Here is a 17,801-nt window from a genome sequence, read left to right as displayed (position 1 = left end):
GGAAGAAGAACAAGAGCGCAGGTCGGTGATTTTTTTACCTTTTCTCTCATGTTGAGTCGAGCAGCAAGAGGCAAAAGCATAAGCAACTGGCCGGGAAGCTTACGGATGCCAAATTTCAGAAATACCTCGTCCTTTTCCGACACCAAGGATGACAAGGTTGGTAACGTTGACCAAAGTTGACCAAGGTTAACAAGGGTGCCCGAAAGAAAAGTTGATGCTACAAAATGACGCTTACACAACGATTGTTGGTGTAGGGCTTGAGTACGTCCCATTTTTGTTGCCTTTGTCTACGGTTTTAGCATGTGCAATTCTGAGTATAGTAGCGTGCCTTCGTACGTTTCTATCAAACAAACTCTGTACCGTGGTTTGTGATCTATTATTTAGTGCTATACAGTAACTAAAAGGTAATGACCTTACTTTTTCATAGTAAATGTAGCTGTAACAAGTTACTCTAGACAACTCAGTAAGTGCAACAGTAACAAAGTTACTTTTTTTCGCTAAGGTTACCGTAACTGTAACACTGTTACTTTTTACGGGCAACGTGCATTGAGTGATCATAACGGAGCAACCGTTCTTCTGCTTAGTAACGAGTGGTGGTAATTTAATTTTCTCACTCTCTCATTTATTCTCAAAAGTAACGAATTTAAGGAATGCATTTTGTCTGCATGGCCCCTTTTCGGCTTTTTAAAGGGGCCATGCAGACCAAATACATGCTGGTTTTATTCGCAAGATTTTGTGTTTAATAGTGCACTCAGCGCTTTTACGGCAGGAAACAATGATTTATTCCCTGAAAAATAATTCAATTTAAGTTAAAAATGTTATTGTCTTGCCAAATCGTATGTTTCGTGACGGGCACGATGACACAACAAGGACTCGTCTCCAAGCGAACGCTAGTACGCCGTTTAGTCTGCAGAGGACTCCGGTACGTTTCGCTTACTGTCAGTCCTCCTAGATTGCGCCACCATACTGTGCAGGACCCCTTTCCGCCTTGGCGTTGTTTCTGCCCGTATTTTCATCTGTCTTATTTTTGTTGCGGTTGGAAGTAATCATTTCGTGAAACACTGGGTATGCTCGAAAAACAGGGTTACGTCAGACAATGTCGCTCACGTCAATCTCCCAGTTTCGCGTCCGACAACCCCAAAGCGGCAGATTTCTGTGCAGCTATAACAAGCATATTGCGCGCAGTACCAACAGCAGTACGCACTGGGGCTTTTATGTTTACGTGTACTTTCGTTGCTTCTACTGTTTACCTCACCATTCTTACTGCTATAAAATGACTACGCATTCCATTTAAGGGATAATAGCTCGCTCTTCAAGCTTATAAGCCCTGCCTAACTTACGTTTGCTTATGCCGGCTTCAGCCAATCACAAAGCTGTGAACATTACGTCATAGGTTCTAGTGCGGGAAATGCGCTAGTGAGTCGCATGGCCATTCCATTTTTTTTTCGAACTATATAGCTTATTTGATCGAGGTTTCCGTTAAAAGTGGTGTTAGTATGATTCGAACGAAGCAATCTTTCGAATAAACCAAAATTGTGTTTTTTTCTGCATGTACCCTTTAAGGTATATGACAAGCAAAAAAACTAATTTTGCTGGGAAGTGGCGTCCATGAATACTGGTTTAGCCAAACAGAAGTGAGCGCTCGCATTGCTGCACCGCCAAGTAGGCGACGGTGAGGAAGAGAGCCTTTAAGGCTGGTGTTTGTTGCTCTCAATCGGATGCACTGGAACCTTGTGACGGTGACCTAATTTTCGTTGCTGCGTTTGCATCCTTCACGGCTACGTGCGTCAGACGAAATTTATACAGGATTCATAAGTGTTCTCGGCAGATATAAACTTAGTCTTAAGTGTCGGCTATGATATTTTGTTAATTAACTCATTAGTAAAATGATGAACTAGGGTAAATATATGTCATTCATTAAGAATTCGTCAACACTTGTTGCTCAGCTGGAAATTCCCTTACAAATTACATCCTTATTTTTTTCCATCGCTCCAGCCTGGTTTGATCATTGCTTGCTAAGCTGTCAGATTGTCTAATGGAATGTAATGAAGTACCAATCGGCATGGAGTAAGGCTGCGCTCAAGGAGGCAAGCTAAAGTGCGGCTGTGTAACATAACATGAATGCGAACACGCCAACCCAGCAGCAATACGTATCCGTTCACTTCACCGGCGACGTCCTGAGGAACTAAATTGAGCACGTGCGCACTCAGATCACGTGGAACGAAAGCACTTCAGAACAACTTAGCCTAGCATAAAACCTAATCGTTCGGGCAGGCGTTTGGGGAACCTAGCGGAAATATTTACAAAACTATACCTTGTCTGCTAAAACACAAAATGGTCTCTCAGAAAAATAAATAAGAAAAAAAACAAGAATGAATATAAGTAGGTACAAGAAAGAAAATGATAAGCAACACGCCATACCTCACGCTGTAACATCCTGAGATCCGCGGTTCCAACCACTCAGTCAAGACTGGGCGCCAAAAATATTCCCCTCTGTTTCCGGAATGAAGCACTTTCCTAGCTTCCATAGCGTCGCGCGCGGTGAAAAAAAAAAAAATACCGCATGGCGGCATTCTTAAAAAAAAATCCTGTTCTTGGAAGCTTCGCAGTGAGTGTGTACGACACAGCACTTGCGTACCAAAAATGTCGACAACAAAGCGCGTAATGCGTGTGCTTGATTTGGGGTTTTGGTCGCGGCGAATGATCGAATGATATTCTGCTCGCGTTCTCGGGTAAACGCGAGATTCTGTTCCGATGACACGAGAACAATGCAACGGCGCCTTCTAAAAGGCAGCGCTATCGCAGTGCCTGAAATGTCGCGGAAAGCTCCGCTTCTCTGGAACATCCTTCAGCCTCACCTCATCCTTAGAATACGCCCAAACATGCCAGGATGGTGGAGTATAATCATCACTCACTCTCGCTTTCAAGGGCCTTTCTGAACTTTGTTTTAGAGCCGCTTAGTGGTTAAATTCCTAATCCTTGCTTTGCGCACTGTGGTTTACTCCTGGCTTGTGTTTTTCCACGCCATATTCTGTAATTAAACTAAGTGGTGGGGGGGGGGGTTATAATCACCGACACTGTTATTTAGCGTGTGAGCATGCAGTGGTATACAGTTTGATAGTATTGGCAGCATTATGAAGTTTTGGCACTTCAATTCAACAGCCCTCTAGTCAAGACGTTTAATTCGGAGATATGCCACCTGGTTTGCAATTTCCTTTGAGCGTATTGACTTCAAGTAACGCACACTTTCATGGATAGAACCTTTCTTTCGCAGCAAAGAGAGCATAAAAATAGGTCGCAAGGGAATTAAGAGCCACCAGTAGGTACCACTCACATCGTGACACTCCTGTCAGGGTCAGGTCGTGATCGATGAACTGGGCGAACTGCATCAGCATGAGTGTACTTATTTGGTCAGGCACGTCAGCGTCTGGACTCAAAGCCAGGGACACTTTTCTTGGGCTTGGCAGTGGTCCCCCATCAATACTTGCCCTAGGAAGCGTGAGCCCTGTATCCAAAAATAACATGCATGTTTCAAGGTCAGCAAAGTTCAAAACCAAAATCTACTCACTTGGATAAACGGCTTACATGGAAAATACGGGATCAAGAAAGCATGGTCTCCTCCATTTCAGTTTCATAATTTTTCAGCTCTACTGGCCATTTCTCGCCTTACTTTGCAGTGCGACGTCTTCTACAGACCGCTGTAATGTATATTGACAATACAGCTACAAGGTCATATTTAGTCTTCTATAGCTACAAAACAACAAAAATAGTGCAACGTGTTTTTCAAGTCTGTGATAGATAACAAATTCGGGTTTAATTCGTGAAATTGTGAAACAATCGAAGATAGCTTTTCTTTTATACTGATTTTCAACTTGGACCAAAATGCGCGACTAACCTGCAACGAAGCGCATTTTTTATAATCAACCATTTTTCCTACACAAACTTCAATTGGCACAAGAAAAAAATGATAAAGAAAGAAAATTAAAAAAGTTGAACTCCTTAGCTTGTCTAGATGCAAAAAAAACATACAGCCCCACATTTTCGCAATTTTTCAGAACGGGTCAAGTTCCCACTTTTTTAATAAAGAAGTCTTTTTCTTGAAAAAATCATGTACCCCTCCGTCCAAAGACTTCGAGGGTTGTACGCGAAGCTTTCTCGTGATGGATTATTTGGTTGGCCAGTCCCACACTTCGAGTACGTGGTACTCTGGAGGTACGCACGCATTTCCAGAATATCCACAGCAACGCTCGGGTGTGCACTCCGTAGGACTAATTTGGGTTCGGGGTGTACGGCGCTAATCGGTACCTGCTGCTTATCGTTCGCTTCGACCATGTAGAAATGAAGCAGTCGGTTAGACGACGGCTTGATAACGCGAGGGACCCAAATTCCTTTCCGGCCACGGGAAGCGTTTCTTGCCTTTCTCTTGAGCCAGGATGATTCATCATCTTTGTCCGAGAAAGTTAACTTTCCTACAGGGCGTATTGGCGTACAACGGCATCAGGGAGGACACTAAAGCTTCGCTTTAGCAAAAAAGAAAAAACCTGCGGCACTAGCTGCAATTGTTTGCGTTTTATAGCTGTAACAGTTTCGAATTTCGCCCGACTCGTCCAACACGCCTGCCATCCTAACCGGCTTTGGAAATTTTTTTCAGGTACGCAAATTTTTTTCTGAATTTTTTTGAATATCTTTTTTGCCGTTTGCCCAAGGGGCTATAGTAAAATTTTCTTCAAAATGAAAGATGTCGACCGGACACACCTGTCCCATCTTTCGTCAAAAAACCCATATGACTGGCTGGGCGCGTACTCCGGACACGTTGCGCAGCTGCGTTTTGCACCTTTCATATCAGCCCTGGGCTTAGAGGGACACTGAAGTGATTTGTAAACATTGCTGGATTACTTGCGGAAATTGTAGTCTGGAATCTCTAGGTCATGTTTTAACCACTCTCGCTGCATTTGCGCGATTTTGAGCAGAAAAATCAATTCGAAATGCTGTTCTCCTCTCTGCATCCTCCTTGCTGATGTCCTATGACGTTTCCTACGACGTTCAAACGAAATGGCTTGGCTTGACTGCCCAACTGCACGGCTCGCCTACTATGCTACAGAATCAGTCAACAAAGCGTGTAGTCGGCCGGCCGCCGGCGAGTCGTCGCAATTCGTTCGCTTAATTGAAACTTGTGCCACGACACGTTTGTGTCTGGGAGAATGTCCCTTTAATACCTTTAATATGTTAATTTGTAGGCCGTATCAGCTCTAAGTCCAAGTAGCTCCACACAAACGCGCATGTGACGATTTGCACGCGGGTAGGCTTGTAAAAAATCTAAGGCAAATCAAGGGGGGGGGGGGCAAGAGTCAGCGAAGGTAATATAAATACTAGGGAATTAAAATCAACCAGGAATTTTATTGTGCAGCGGGAAATGAGGTGCGTGAAGCATTTTTGGGCTGGGTGAACGAGAACAGCGGTCAGGAGCCTGACGAGAATTTGCGAGAGCTTTTTTTGCCTAAGAAAGGCAGTCGCTAGAGATGAGATATTTTTGGCAGGATATAGTGGACGCTTACTGCGCGAGCGTTATTTAAGCAATAGTCATCTAGGCTGCATGGGATTCTAAAAGTAAACAGGCTAAGCAATAAATACTTTATATTTCGGTCCCCAGCCGCTCTGGCGTATGGCCAAGTGGTCTGAGCACTTTTGCAATTTGCGAGTTCCAATCTCCGATCGCGCAGATTTTTTAAAGTCAATTTATTTGTTTTTGGACCATGTTTTCTTTAGTGAATTCTCCATTTTTGCGCTGTAGCGTTCGTTACTGCACCAGCGATTTCGCAGAACGCGAGCAGACTAACACTGACGCGCTGGCCAGTTCTCGTTGTGGTATTGCTATAAATATCTACTGCTTGCAGGCACAGTTTGGAATCATCAAACCCTTGGCCTGGTGGGAACAGGCCCTTCACGATGCAGGCATGAGCCATGCAAGTTACAAAGGCCGGAGAAAAGCGCAGCGCATTTGTCGGTCTCTGGTGACGCGGAGGGTGTTCATCCACTGTGCACGCCTGTGCTAGAGATCGGTGCGATTCCAAGCTCTACCTGCAGGCTTATCTGGCGCATTTTAGAGCCAAGAACATTGCCGTAGTGGGGTGTGCCGATTACAAAGATAACGAGAATGCTCAGCCAATGATAATGTCGGATGCCAAGCATGTTGTTACACACAAACGGAAGCGAAACGGCTTTGAATTCTAATGTTGGTCATCGTCCAATCACATCGGCACCTCGTGCACGCCACTGCTCTTGTTTGTGCGGCCTCCTCAGAGGGCTCATGGTAGTTTTTTCTCCTTTCGGGCTTTATAAAATAAATATCGCCTTACCAAGAAGAAAGCGATGAAGAGTGTTTATTTGAGCCAGTCTGCGGAATGCAAGCAAAAACAGAATCTTTACATATACACTTCACTATCCCTTTCAGGTGCACGTTTACAGGTCACGATGCTTATTCGGACGCCTCCTATGTCTTAGAGAACACCAATGTAACTAGTTTATTTTCGTCAAACTGTATTACCTGCTGTAACACCCCCATATGTCTGTACAGTATATAATATGATGGTCGAATGTAAGCAAAATTTGATGCGTACGTCCATACATACTGTGTGCACAACAGGGGCGGTATTCTCGAGTTTTGTCCCTTTTGCGTCCCTTTCAAAAGTGTCCCTTTTGGCGAGCCCTGATTGGCTGAAAGCCAACAACCGGAAGTGACGTAACGCAAGCGCGGCAAACCTACTGCTAATCTTGCTTCATGCTGCCAACGTCCACTTGTTAACCGGAAGTTGTCACGATGAAAGGGACGCAAAAGCGACGTTTTCAAAAGGGACAGTTACGAGAATACCGCCCCAGATCACGTACGCTTACTTAAGGCGATACCAATTACAGCGACAGCTTTGAACAAATGAATAGGCGAATGTGATGGTCCTTCAAAGGAAATCATGCAATATAAATTCTTGAGTGCTCTCTTAAAATGGGGAAAACACCCCGTCGGTGGTGAGTAATCCTCCAGATATATTGAGAGGTACGTCTGGAGGTCGACCCGCCGTGTAAATCGACCACACGGCGCGTTGTTGCGATTGTGGAGCAGTAATGTCATGTTTGCTTATTTTGTGTTGCCCCTAGTGGCGTTATCTGCAAACCATAAAAATTGCCTCCTCTCCTTGTGCGCTAAGACATGCCAGAAACCATGAATAACAAATTTTCAATATGCCTCTCTTGTTAGGCAAACACTTGTGGCAGAGGTTATTGTTTTGATTTGCAATCAGGACTGCCTGGCTTAAATTCTCAGTATTTTATGAGTCGGAAAAAAATTTTGTGAGTGGAGATGCTTCTAGTTTGTTGCTCATGAACCTGCCGGTCAGCGGCAGCCGTTGAGGTGGCCAAAAGTGGATGAAATGGCTGTAAAACTTTAGCAGTTCAAGAAAAGTATACAGCTTGAAAATGGTAGACCACTGCAGAACATCTACAATGGCATCAGCGGTCCAAATCGGGGGGCGAGTTCAGTTCTTGTCCGCACGGTTGCAGGCGAAATAAAACTCGTTATTGCTGAATTCGCACTTTGCGCTGTGGTTGATAAACAGTACTCGGTGAGACAACAGGGGCTGGATGTGTTCCTTTGCGCCACTTGAGAATGGTAATAGAAAGGCAAAAGGGCGTACAAGCAAAAGAGAAAGGCAATTCTCCGTGACAAGGTCCATTAACCCTTGGAAAGTTGGAAGAGTGATAGCCAGGTTCACGACTAAGGTCGGGTTCGCCATAAATGCAATGAGAAAAATCCACTGAAATGTTCTTTTGAGAACGATATCGTTGGACAGTGCCTGTTGGCGACTTGTGCACTTTTTTCAGCTGGCCTACGTTGTGAAAAATGGCTGAGTCGTATGACCTTGACCTCACACCGGTACAAAAAGAACAGAATCCCGTTGTTTCTTCCATCCCTACCCCCCCCCCCCCCCCAACTCAATTCGCCATCAACAACACTCACGGCTTCAAACGGTGCTGCGCGGAATATTTCCCAAAAGTTCGGTATTTCCAACAATTTTGCGGTACCTCTATGAGCCTTGCTGCGAACAGAGTTCTTCACTGTAGCCAAGTTACTGTGGAGGGAGGTACGTAAATACTTGTAGCGAAATAATTTTGGAGCAGAATGCTGCAACGCCTAGTTGGAAAGGGGAGGTTGGAAGGGGTCAAGTGTGGATCACTATGGACGTTACGCTAGTGAAGCTTTACAGTGAGGTAAGTGCCTTTGGTGTTTGTTCGCGGCGATATGCAATCTTCGCGGGACACCACGATGGGGCGCCGATTTACATTTACATCTGCCCTTATGCGCTTTCTTGCCCCGGCCCTAGTAGTCTTCATACTAAATCACAGCGCGAACGACGGGACAGGCAGGAAGATCAACCACTGGACAGGCGCTGGAGTTGGTACGTGTTCTTACTTAATCACGAGGACAGTTGCGCCCAACTTGCAACTGTCCTAGTAGCCTTCCAAGTGGAATTCAGGGACTTCAACTGATAGAAAAGTTCGCATGGTGTTTTTAATGCTGTATGAGGACGCACTATGGTCCCTAACGAAAGCTAAGCTGTCACATGGACAAAGAGCAGTGCAGAGCTCATAAGCTGATCTTGATGAGCAACCCGGCATCGCACGCAAACCAAAAACAGTCCCCCCCCCCCCCCCCCCCCCAGCACCTCCCATGGGCGTTCTGGTGGCACCCCGAGGTTTAACAAATTACGCTTGCTGGTGGATTTTCCTTTTGGTTTTCTTTTCGATAAATTCCTTTACCTTTTGGCATGCAGCGCTGCTGCGTAACCAATCGTTTTGTTCGTATTCTATGGCTTCTGGAGCTCTGTTTGCTGGTCGAGGCTCAAACACAGCCCTATAAAAAATTCAGCGTAAGTTCCTGTCAACGTATGCAAGGATATATTTACGGGGTTCGTCACTTAAACTTTATTGCGCACCGCTTTGACAGCCACTACTGTGGTTGGTGGCGGCGTCGTGACCGAGCGAACAATGGGAAGACAGAAGACTGAAAGAAAACGGAGGAGAGTGTCGCGAAATTGTTAGGGGAAGGGCGGCTTGCCCAGACGGCGTGAGACGCTCCTCCGAAAGTGTGAGGGGGAGGGAAGTATGCCGAGCCCGCGCCGGGCACGTCTGTGAAAACCGCCCTCGGAGTATGTGGCGCCCGAGAAAGGAAACGCAGAACGAGACAGCCATGAAAGCAAGCTTCTTGTTCTTTCAAGTTCACAAAAATCACAGAAGCCGAGCACGTGCTCCGAGCTGCGCGTCTCGGTACTTCGGATCCTTCATCGTCCTCCTCGTTGCGTGGCTCACCCGATCCACGCGACATTTGCACGGAAAGTTCAAACACGATTTCCAACAACATGCTCGGCGGCTCCCACGCGCTGAGAGAAAACGGCAGAGTAGCGCGCGCCGCCGCCGGTTCGCTAACCACGCGATCACTTCCTGGGGCACTGCAGCTATGCGCCTTGACCGAAAAAACTGCAGTTCGCGCTGCGCACAAATTTTGCAGTAGGGAGTATCGTAATCGTCAGACATTTTTTACAACCTTGAATTTATATTGCGCGAAAATAAGTGTGTAGTCTGTGTTTCGACGTTTTTGAACTTATTTATAAAGTTGGTAAAGGGGAGCTGTGCACGTCTTTTTTTGAGCTATTTTGCCACCTTACGGCAACTCATAGATTGCCTTTGGCGCGGATATGAATGGTTCACTTGTAGATTGCCATGACCACATAGATAACAATAATGACTTCGCGCTACCTTGCTTCCTGAGTCTTGAGGCCTCGATTCCTGAACCGAAGTGCGGTGCTTCAGGTAGGTTCGAGTGATTACCAATTGTACGGTTCCATGTTTGGCAAGAAATAAGCCCGGTATACTTTCTTTGCCCCACCAGCCCCTCTTATTCTGCACAGTGGGGCATCGCGTTTAGGGTCTGTCGTATTCAGCTAAAACTCGACATTTTCTTCTACCCAGATCCACCCTAATTCTGTTATAGAAAATCAAGTTTGTAATAGTGTCTGTATTTTACTGGGAATCATGTTTGACTGTTTTCTACGGTAAATGTTTCGGTATAACAACAACGAATATTGTCACACAATGAGCAGTAGCCTGACAAAAATCATTCTGACGAAATAAAAATGCACGGGAGGCAGGAATAGTAACGACAATTTGTAGTAACCGCAGCGAATAATTTGGTTCATAACAAAATCGTTGGCTTTGTGGCACAGTACCAAAACTTGCTAGCAAGAGGGTTTCCGTGGCGTTCTCTTTAATACTATTTCCGTAAGATAAGTACAGACGAATATTCCAGTACAAAATGACGGCAGAAATACAACAGAAACCCAACAAGAATTTATGCTCTACGACATGGTTTCTCAAAGTGGGTTCCGTGGAACCTTGGGGTTCCGCAGGCCCCTCCTCAGGGTTCCGCGAGCCACTGAAAAATTTTCCCTGGTTCCGCAGTCGCAAAGGTGGTGAACTTATATGGTGAACTTGAGGTGCGATCGATCTAAGGAACCTCCATTACTCACGCCCGAGTGTCAGTAAGCACATCTCGGCGCATAACAGAAACGCGCGAGCTGCGCAATAAATCTCGCCAGCAGCTTGTAGCCAGCCAGACTCCGAAAACGGGCCACGTGGTTAAACTATTGCACTTGAATCTCGGTCTTATATTACCCCCATGCGCATTTCTCCTGTTTGGAGATAGGTGCCGCTAGGGTACGCATTCGCGGAAAGTCGACGGGGAAAAAAAAACGATACCCTTGCTTGCTTTTCAATTTATTGCGCGTTAATGTGGCATGAACGAAATGAAAAATGGCGGGAGGAGGGCGGGGTTCCTTGGCACTTAACGGAACTCAGCAGGGTTCCCTGGGATCAACATGCTTGAGAACCCCTGCTCTACGACAAGAAACTCTGTTGTGACAACAGAAGCCCTGCTGTTACGATTAATCAATCTGTTGTTACGACAGGCATTTATGTTGTAACGAAAAAGCCAAATTTGTCAATGACAAACCCTCCTGTAGACAAAACAGAAACGCCTGTCGCTACGACAGCCATCATGCTGTCGTGACATAGCCGGCTACCAGAATCACAACATAACAACACGACAACGCGACAGTATGACGCGCAAAAATACGACAAACTGCAGGAATTTTTCCTGTCGCCATTTTCGACTGGGATGAAGCCCGGATTGCTACTGCCCTAGTGCACAAGCCCTGTATTCCACTTCAGAAATTGGCCGATAGAAAAGATAGGACGCAGCACCAGAATTGTCATTGCTGGGTTTGTTTCAGATGCCATAATTTAAAAAAAAAAGGATTCTTCATATCCCATTGGACATGCTTTGATCCGCGCTTATATCCTGCAATTAAGCGTGGATATAAGAGTGTGCGAAAATAGATGCCGGGTAGGCCATCGGCTTTTGGGAGTATTTTCTACTAAGAAGAAAAATGACCCCTGCGAGCGACACTTCTATTACCCTGTGTGCAGAAGAGGAGGTCCTGAAAAGGAGAATTTGAGATCTGGCCTGAGTGCGACATCCCGAACAGGAACAATTTCTCTGCAACCGAAAAGTTTTTAGAGAAATCCCTGCAACTCTCCTCGGTATCTGTTGTGCTGCATCTCAGACGGATATTATTTTTTTATTTACGGAACCTTATTTCAACCTAGGTGATTTACAACCCCGTTGAAGTCACCGTTGAGACAGGGTACCAAGCTCGGGATATTTTTCCCTCTTCAGCGTGCGTATACTTAGACTCGCAGGGGATGTGGGGCGGATTTGTGTATTACGTAGCTGATTGCCACTTCTAATTTCGCACGCACACAAATATTGAGGCGTGTATGCGCGAAATAAAATGTTCGCCGATCAATTCTTGTTTTGCCCTTCTTTTTTGTGTGTTATCTAGTTTTTGCGGCTTAAGTTATAACTAGAGACATAGGCAGAAATCACCAGAAGTTGTATCACAAAATTACAGCTCTAGCTCTCTAGACACTAGCTCTTTATGATTACAAACTCTAATGGACCTCATTGGTAGCATGCAGAATAAAACCTGCCTATAAGACGAATGTTGTGCAAGTTTCGCAATACTGTTTTTCGTTACTGATAAAAAATAAGAGCCGTTTTTAAGACAATATTACAACCAAATTACTGTCCCCTTCGCTGCTATTCCCTATAAAACGGGGTAGTTCGTAATTCAACACAATAATGCAGTGCTATTGCCTAAAGATAGCATTGATTTTACACTGGTTAGGAGAACAGTACATACAGGCCTATTTGGAGCAACTACTGTAAAACGTAGAAGGCCAAAAGCCCCAGAGATTTCTGAAACAAGAACGCCAACGCCTTTTAGCATGCGAAGAAAAGAAAGATTATGAGTAAAAAACACAGATGGCCTAAAAGCAGGGATGTGACAATAACGCATTGGAGTATTAATCAGATAGTACACGTTTTTCGGTCCATATGTAAATGGAGAATTTTACAAGCAATATGTCCGACTTTTCGGTTTTGAACGATTATTCTTTACTGCCGGAGTTTGTTGGACCTGTCCGGACCGGTACACAAATCATGACTGCCACACTCAAAGTGCCGCCGATTAGCCCACAGGGAAACAGAAATGCACTATCCGTTTTTTCTTTTGTTTTTGCTTTCACATTAAATGCATTTCCGACAGTAACGCTTGCAAAGAGCGTTGTAAGCTTGGAAAAATTACTTAATATAGTGAAAAACGTTTTTTTGGTGTTTCATCTGTCATTACAAACCAGTTTCTCTAATAGTCGCATCCGATTCAGTTTGAAAACATCGCAATTTTACATCCCTACAACAGGCAATGACTACCAGATGACATGAGTTTGATTTCTGCATTTTTGTGCTCGGAAAATATCGATAATATTTAATTTTATAAAAAAAAACTGTTCGGTGTAAACAGCTTCAAAACTTTCGTTGAATACATATGACACCCTTAGTAAGTTCACGTTTCGTAAATTTATATTAAAATGCATACGCAAGTTCAAGACATTGCTTGTCTCCTTCATTCGCATCAATGGAAAGCTTCTTAGCTCTCGTGTACGTCAATGTATGTATTGGTCTGCGAATCGCAAGAACCAAGAAAAACCGCAGAAAATTGAAATTAGATACAAAGGCGAGCTGTTTGGTACATGATTTAGCAGAATTAAAGAGTGCTTTTAAAGGAACGAAGAAAAGCAGACAGATTAAGTTACGATGACCGCCAACAAGTCATCAAAAGTAAATACGCACAATAAAGGGACGAGGGAGTACAATAAGAGGATGTTGGTATTTTGAGCCGAGGTGTTGCATATCCTTTAAGGCAAAAGCCTCATTGCCCATTGGAAGGTGGCCTTGGAAGACCCTGGCGTCTACACGAACGGAAAAAAGACACGAGGAAGGCTTATTTAGGTCCACTGCAGAACGAAGGCCGCTCCCATTGATCTGCACCCGATTCTGTCCAACTACAACCTTTGCCTCCGAATTTTCTTATTTCATCTCTTCATCGAGTTAATGGCCTTCCCCTGCTTCTACTCCCGTCTCGCGTTGCCCATTCTGTTGTCCTTGTGGTTCACCTGTTGCCCGTTCATCGTACCACATGACCAGCCCAAGTCTATCTCGTTTTCTTAACTTTAACTATAATACTTTGTATTCGAGTTTGCTCCCCAATCCGAGTTGCCCGTCTTCGGTCCCTGAGCGCTACTCCTAACATTATTCGCTTCATTGCACGTTGGGAGGATCTAGTTGTTTAGTAAGGCGCCGTGCTTGCGCCCCGTATGTCATCACTAGCTGGACGCATGGGTTAAATACCTTTCTTTTTAGGGATAGAGGTATCTTACTTTCCATTATTTGCGAGTGCTTGCCGAATGCACCCCAAATAGTTCCTATTCTGCGCACGACTTCGTTTTCGCGGTCTGAATCAGCACTGACCATCTGGCCAAGGTAGTTTTATTCTTCTACTTCTTCCAGTATTTCGTCACCGATGCTGGAAAAGATGCGTTCAACACGTTTAGTTTATCATTACTTTAGTTATATTCATATTATTCGTTAGCCCCAATGCGAAGCTCACAGATTTTATTTCATCAATCATTTTTTGGAGTTCTTGTGCAGATTCACTGAGCAGGGATATGTCGTCTGTAAAGCTCAAATGACTCAGGTATTTCCCGTTTTTCTGCAAGCCCAAGTTTTCCCTGTAAAGCCTCCTGAATACACTCCCCAGACATGCTGTGAAGAATTTTGGTGAAATGTTTCTCCTTGTCGCACTCCCTTTCGGATCGGGAACTTTGCTTGTGAAAGGTAAACCTGCCCGTGCATTGCTCATATATGCCGTCTAGGGTTATTAGGTATGTCCCCTCTATTCCTTGGTTCTTTAAGGCGTCCATTACTGTGGTCGTGTTAACTGAATCAAACGCTTTTCCATAATCTATACATGTCATGTAAAGTGGCTTATTATACCCTAAGAATTTTTCTACACTTGGTTGATGATATGGGTGGGATTCGTTGTCGAGTATCATTTTCTAAACCCAGTCTGTTCCCTAGGCTGGGAAGTCTAGGCTCTCGCTTATACGGGTAACTATTATTTTGGTAAACAGCTTGTATACAACTGACAGAAGGCTGATGGGTCTGTAGTTTCTAAAGGAGTACTGAAACAAAATTTCAAAGCTCAGATACCTTCCTTTGTATCTGAGCTTCCTTTGTATATAAAGGCTTCCTTTGTATATAACGCTTCCTTTGTATATAAATATGCCCCCTCGGAAGTTTAAATCATAACCTTCGGTAGAACATGTTCTGAATAATTTTAATCCTTGTGCGTACGAGAAAGCTCATCCGCACAATCAAGCAAGCTCGTTTCGTCATCTGCGCTTCAACCCAAACGCCCGAAGCCTAGGCTCCCTTGACTTATCGAGGCGGCCGTGGTGCTGTTAGCGCGCTCTTTCCCTCCGCGTGGATGAGGTCACATTTTTGGGGACTGACGTCACGTGCGACTACGGCCGGTCGAACGGGTCTGGCGCGTGCGCGCGCGCGCCGAGAGCGGCATCGGTTGCGGTGCGGCGAGAACAGTGACGTCAAATTGACCTTCCTGTGAAGGCGGCTACACCGGTGCTCGATTCACCGAAACAGAAACTGACACGAATAAACGGAGCTGTAAGTAACTATTGATGCTAATTTCGACAATCTAATGCGCCATTCTAGGATTAGTAGGCTTGTACGCACCTGTAGCCGCGAAAAAAACGGAACCCAAAAATTTCGTGTCAGAACCCCTTGAATAATATTGTTATCTCCTTTCTTGTGAATCAAAACTATGTTGCAATGATTAGTAAAGTAAATAAAAGGAATAATGGACAGTTTTGTGCGTGCGTACAGAGTTCACGTACATAAACGCGAGAAGTATACGTAGTCCACGCGCATGTAGTTTGAAACTATTATAGTTACACGTACGGGCCGCACGCCGCGCGTACGGTGCCTGGATGCCTAGCGCCATCTAGGAACAGACACAGACACTGCTGTATCCACTCGGGATCTCGCGAAACCGTTGCTAGGACAACAAACTCTACTTCGTCAGGCTTAACAGCTGCAAAATCGCCGTTCTATTTTAAATCAAAACCTATTTGTCGCTTGAAACTTTATGTCAGTGTAAGAAAGGGCAACTTGAAGGCGAAATCAAAAGCTTACAACATGATATCCCATCGAGAGTTAAGTCAAGAAGCTGTTATCAATGCGAAGCGGGAGGGCAGGGTGCCGCCATTTTGGTCAGCTCTACGTACGACAGCCACGGAAGGACCGCAACGTAAAAATTTGAATCACACGTAGGTCTGTAAGGCTCACGCAGACTATTTGCGTTCTGAACATGCGCACTGGTGACCCGTGAAAGCTCTACGTACGTGATGCTTCTACGTACGTAAAACTAAAACTATCTAATAAAACAGAATAACTTTGAGTATGAGATAAATGGTATGAATTAGTGAAGTATCAGTGACTGACTGAAGTAATAAGTTGGTGAAATAGGGTGGATTAATGTGGATTAAGATTAATTAGGGTAGATAAATCAGGATTAATGTGAATCAAGGTACATTAGGTGGGTAAACGTGGGATTAAGGAGGATTAACATGAACTAAGGACGGCTAAGACGGACTAGGGTGTATTAATACGAATCCGTGTGAAACACGATGGACTAAATAACTTCAGTATGTTAAAATAGCGTAGATAATGCACATACGGTTGGCGTGCATATAAATGATACCCATCACAACAGTATACCAGGCTTCCGCCTTCAATGCCCGTATCGAGATTAGAGTATGGGAAAAAAAATTTCTGAAACAGGTCTAATGGTGAAGCCCTTACACACAAAGCGCTTTTTTTGCTAATCATAAATGTGTGGCGAATTCCGCGCGTGTCTTGCTCCCGCTATCTTTTGCGTATATTCCCGTCCTCAAGCAGTGGAAAGCAACCGCATGTGACTGAGTGCATGGTCAGATTGGTCCCTGCTTCCGTTCAGTGGTCGTGTAGGTCGAGCCCCTCGCCCGTCTGATGAAGGTCGTGGGTCCCATACGGGTAGGAGCTGATGCCGAGACCCGCCGGTGGCCTCAAAGAAACCGGTTCCCATACCCACGGATAGAGGGCGCAGGGATCTCGCGGAGGTGGGTTCTTCTCCCTCCCGCGAGGGGACGGAGAGGTGAGGGAGCCTCCCGCCATTGACGTTTACCTGCGGATTCCTTCGCGCGAACCATAGAATTTGCTCGGCGATGGCACTGCTGTTCTCGGGCGAGCGCTTGTTGCCGTTCTAGCCGATACACGAGAACCAAAGCTCCGCTGTTTCAACAGTTTTCACACGGGGTATAAGTGGCTTAAGTTTTTTTTTGCCGATGTTTTGGCATTGTCCCGTGGACAAGACTCTTAAATGACCGGCTAATGGAGCATACCAATACATAAACAACGGGAAGTGGAAGCAATATATGAACATTGCTTGCGCCTCATGAGGGGGGATGAGCGGCGGCACTGGTCTGCTTTATTCTAAAGGACGCGTGCGCGAAATTTACGAGGAGTTTATGTGTAGTAAAAAGAGACTTTCGGACATAAGTGCTCGATCAACAGTGAGGCCTCAAAAGAAATAGAATATCTGAACTTCAGAATTACAATCATATCACATTTCACGGGTAGAAATCTCTGACTACTTTTTGTGGGATCGTTGTTGAAAGTTTCTTCCTGTATATTTCTTTGTATTTCAAATACATCCTTGAGTATGCAGTGAGCGTACCGTGTTTAATCTCTTTTCTTCATTCTATTAAAAGCACTCTCTAAAGTTTTTAAGCTCTGGATATCTAGCCTTACACTGCGAAATTATATTTAGGAAGAAGCCAACCTGTTTGCCTCTTCCGACTTTGAGGCATTAAACCCGGAGCAGGGCCAGGTTATGGTGGAAAGAAGCGGAAGTCAATAGTTTAACTTGAGACATGGCACGGATGCCAAATAAATCTAAAAAAATTAAAATTCGAGCTTCGAGCGCCGAAGCTCCATCTGGGCTTTGAGGTGCTTTGGGTAGGAGAGCTGCGAGTTCAGTTCATAGTTCACACGGCGTGGCGATTTACAGAGTACGCCTGAATCGTGTACCCGCAGCGGTTCTTCGTTTTCTGTTGCCTTCACCCAGAAAAGAGCCGGTTTTTATGGGTAAACCCGCGATCTCGTTATTACTAAAAAAATAAATATTTTCATATCGCGTCACATTGGTACAATACAAGAGGATATATTATACTTGTCA

At 44.9% G+C, this 17,801-nt stretch overlaps 1 protein-coding gene across 1 annotated transcript in view; it reads right to left on the bottom strand.

Annotated features, from left to right (window-relative positions):
* Positions 1-17,801, bottom strand: part of LOC144177755 (salivary peroxidase/catechol oxidase-like) — a 280,303-nt gene that overhangs the window by 128,197 nt on the left and 134,305 nt on the right. Inside the window, exon 7 of the mRNA XM_077705328.1 lies at positions 3,335-3,505. Within this exon, the coding sequence (XP_077561454.1) occupies positions 3,335-3,505 (171 nt within the window). The remainder of the gene's footprint in view (positions 1-3,334; positions 3,506-17,801) is intronic.

Source organism: Haemaphysalis longicornis, unplaced genomic scaffold, assembly GCF_048455015.1.
Source record: "Haemaphysalis longicornis isolate Haplotype H1 unplaced genomic scaffold, Haemaphysalis longicornis Haplotype H1 scaffold_1, whole genome shotgun sequence".
Taxonomy (NCBI): Eukaryota; Metazoa; Arthropoda; class Arachnida; order Ixodida; family Ixodidae; genus Haemaphysalis; species Haemaphysalis longicornis.
This window is presented reverse-complemented; position numbering and strand designations above follow the sequence as displayed.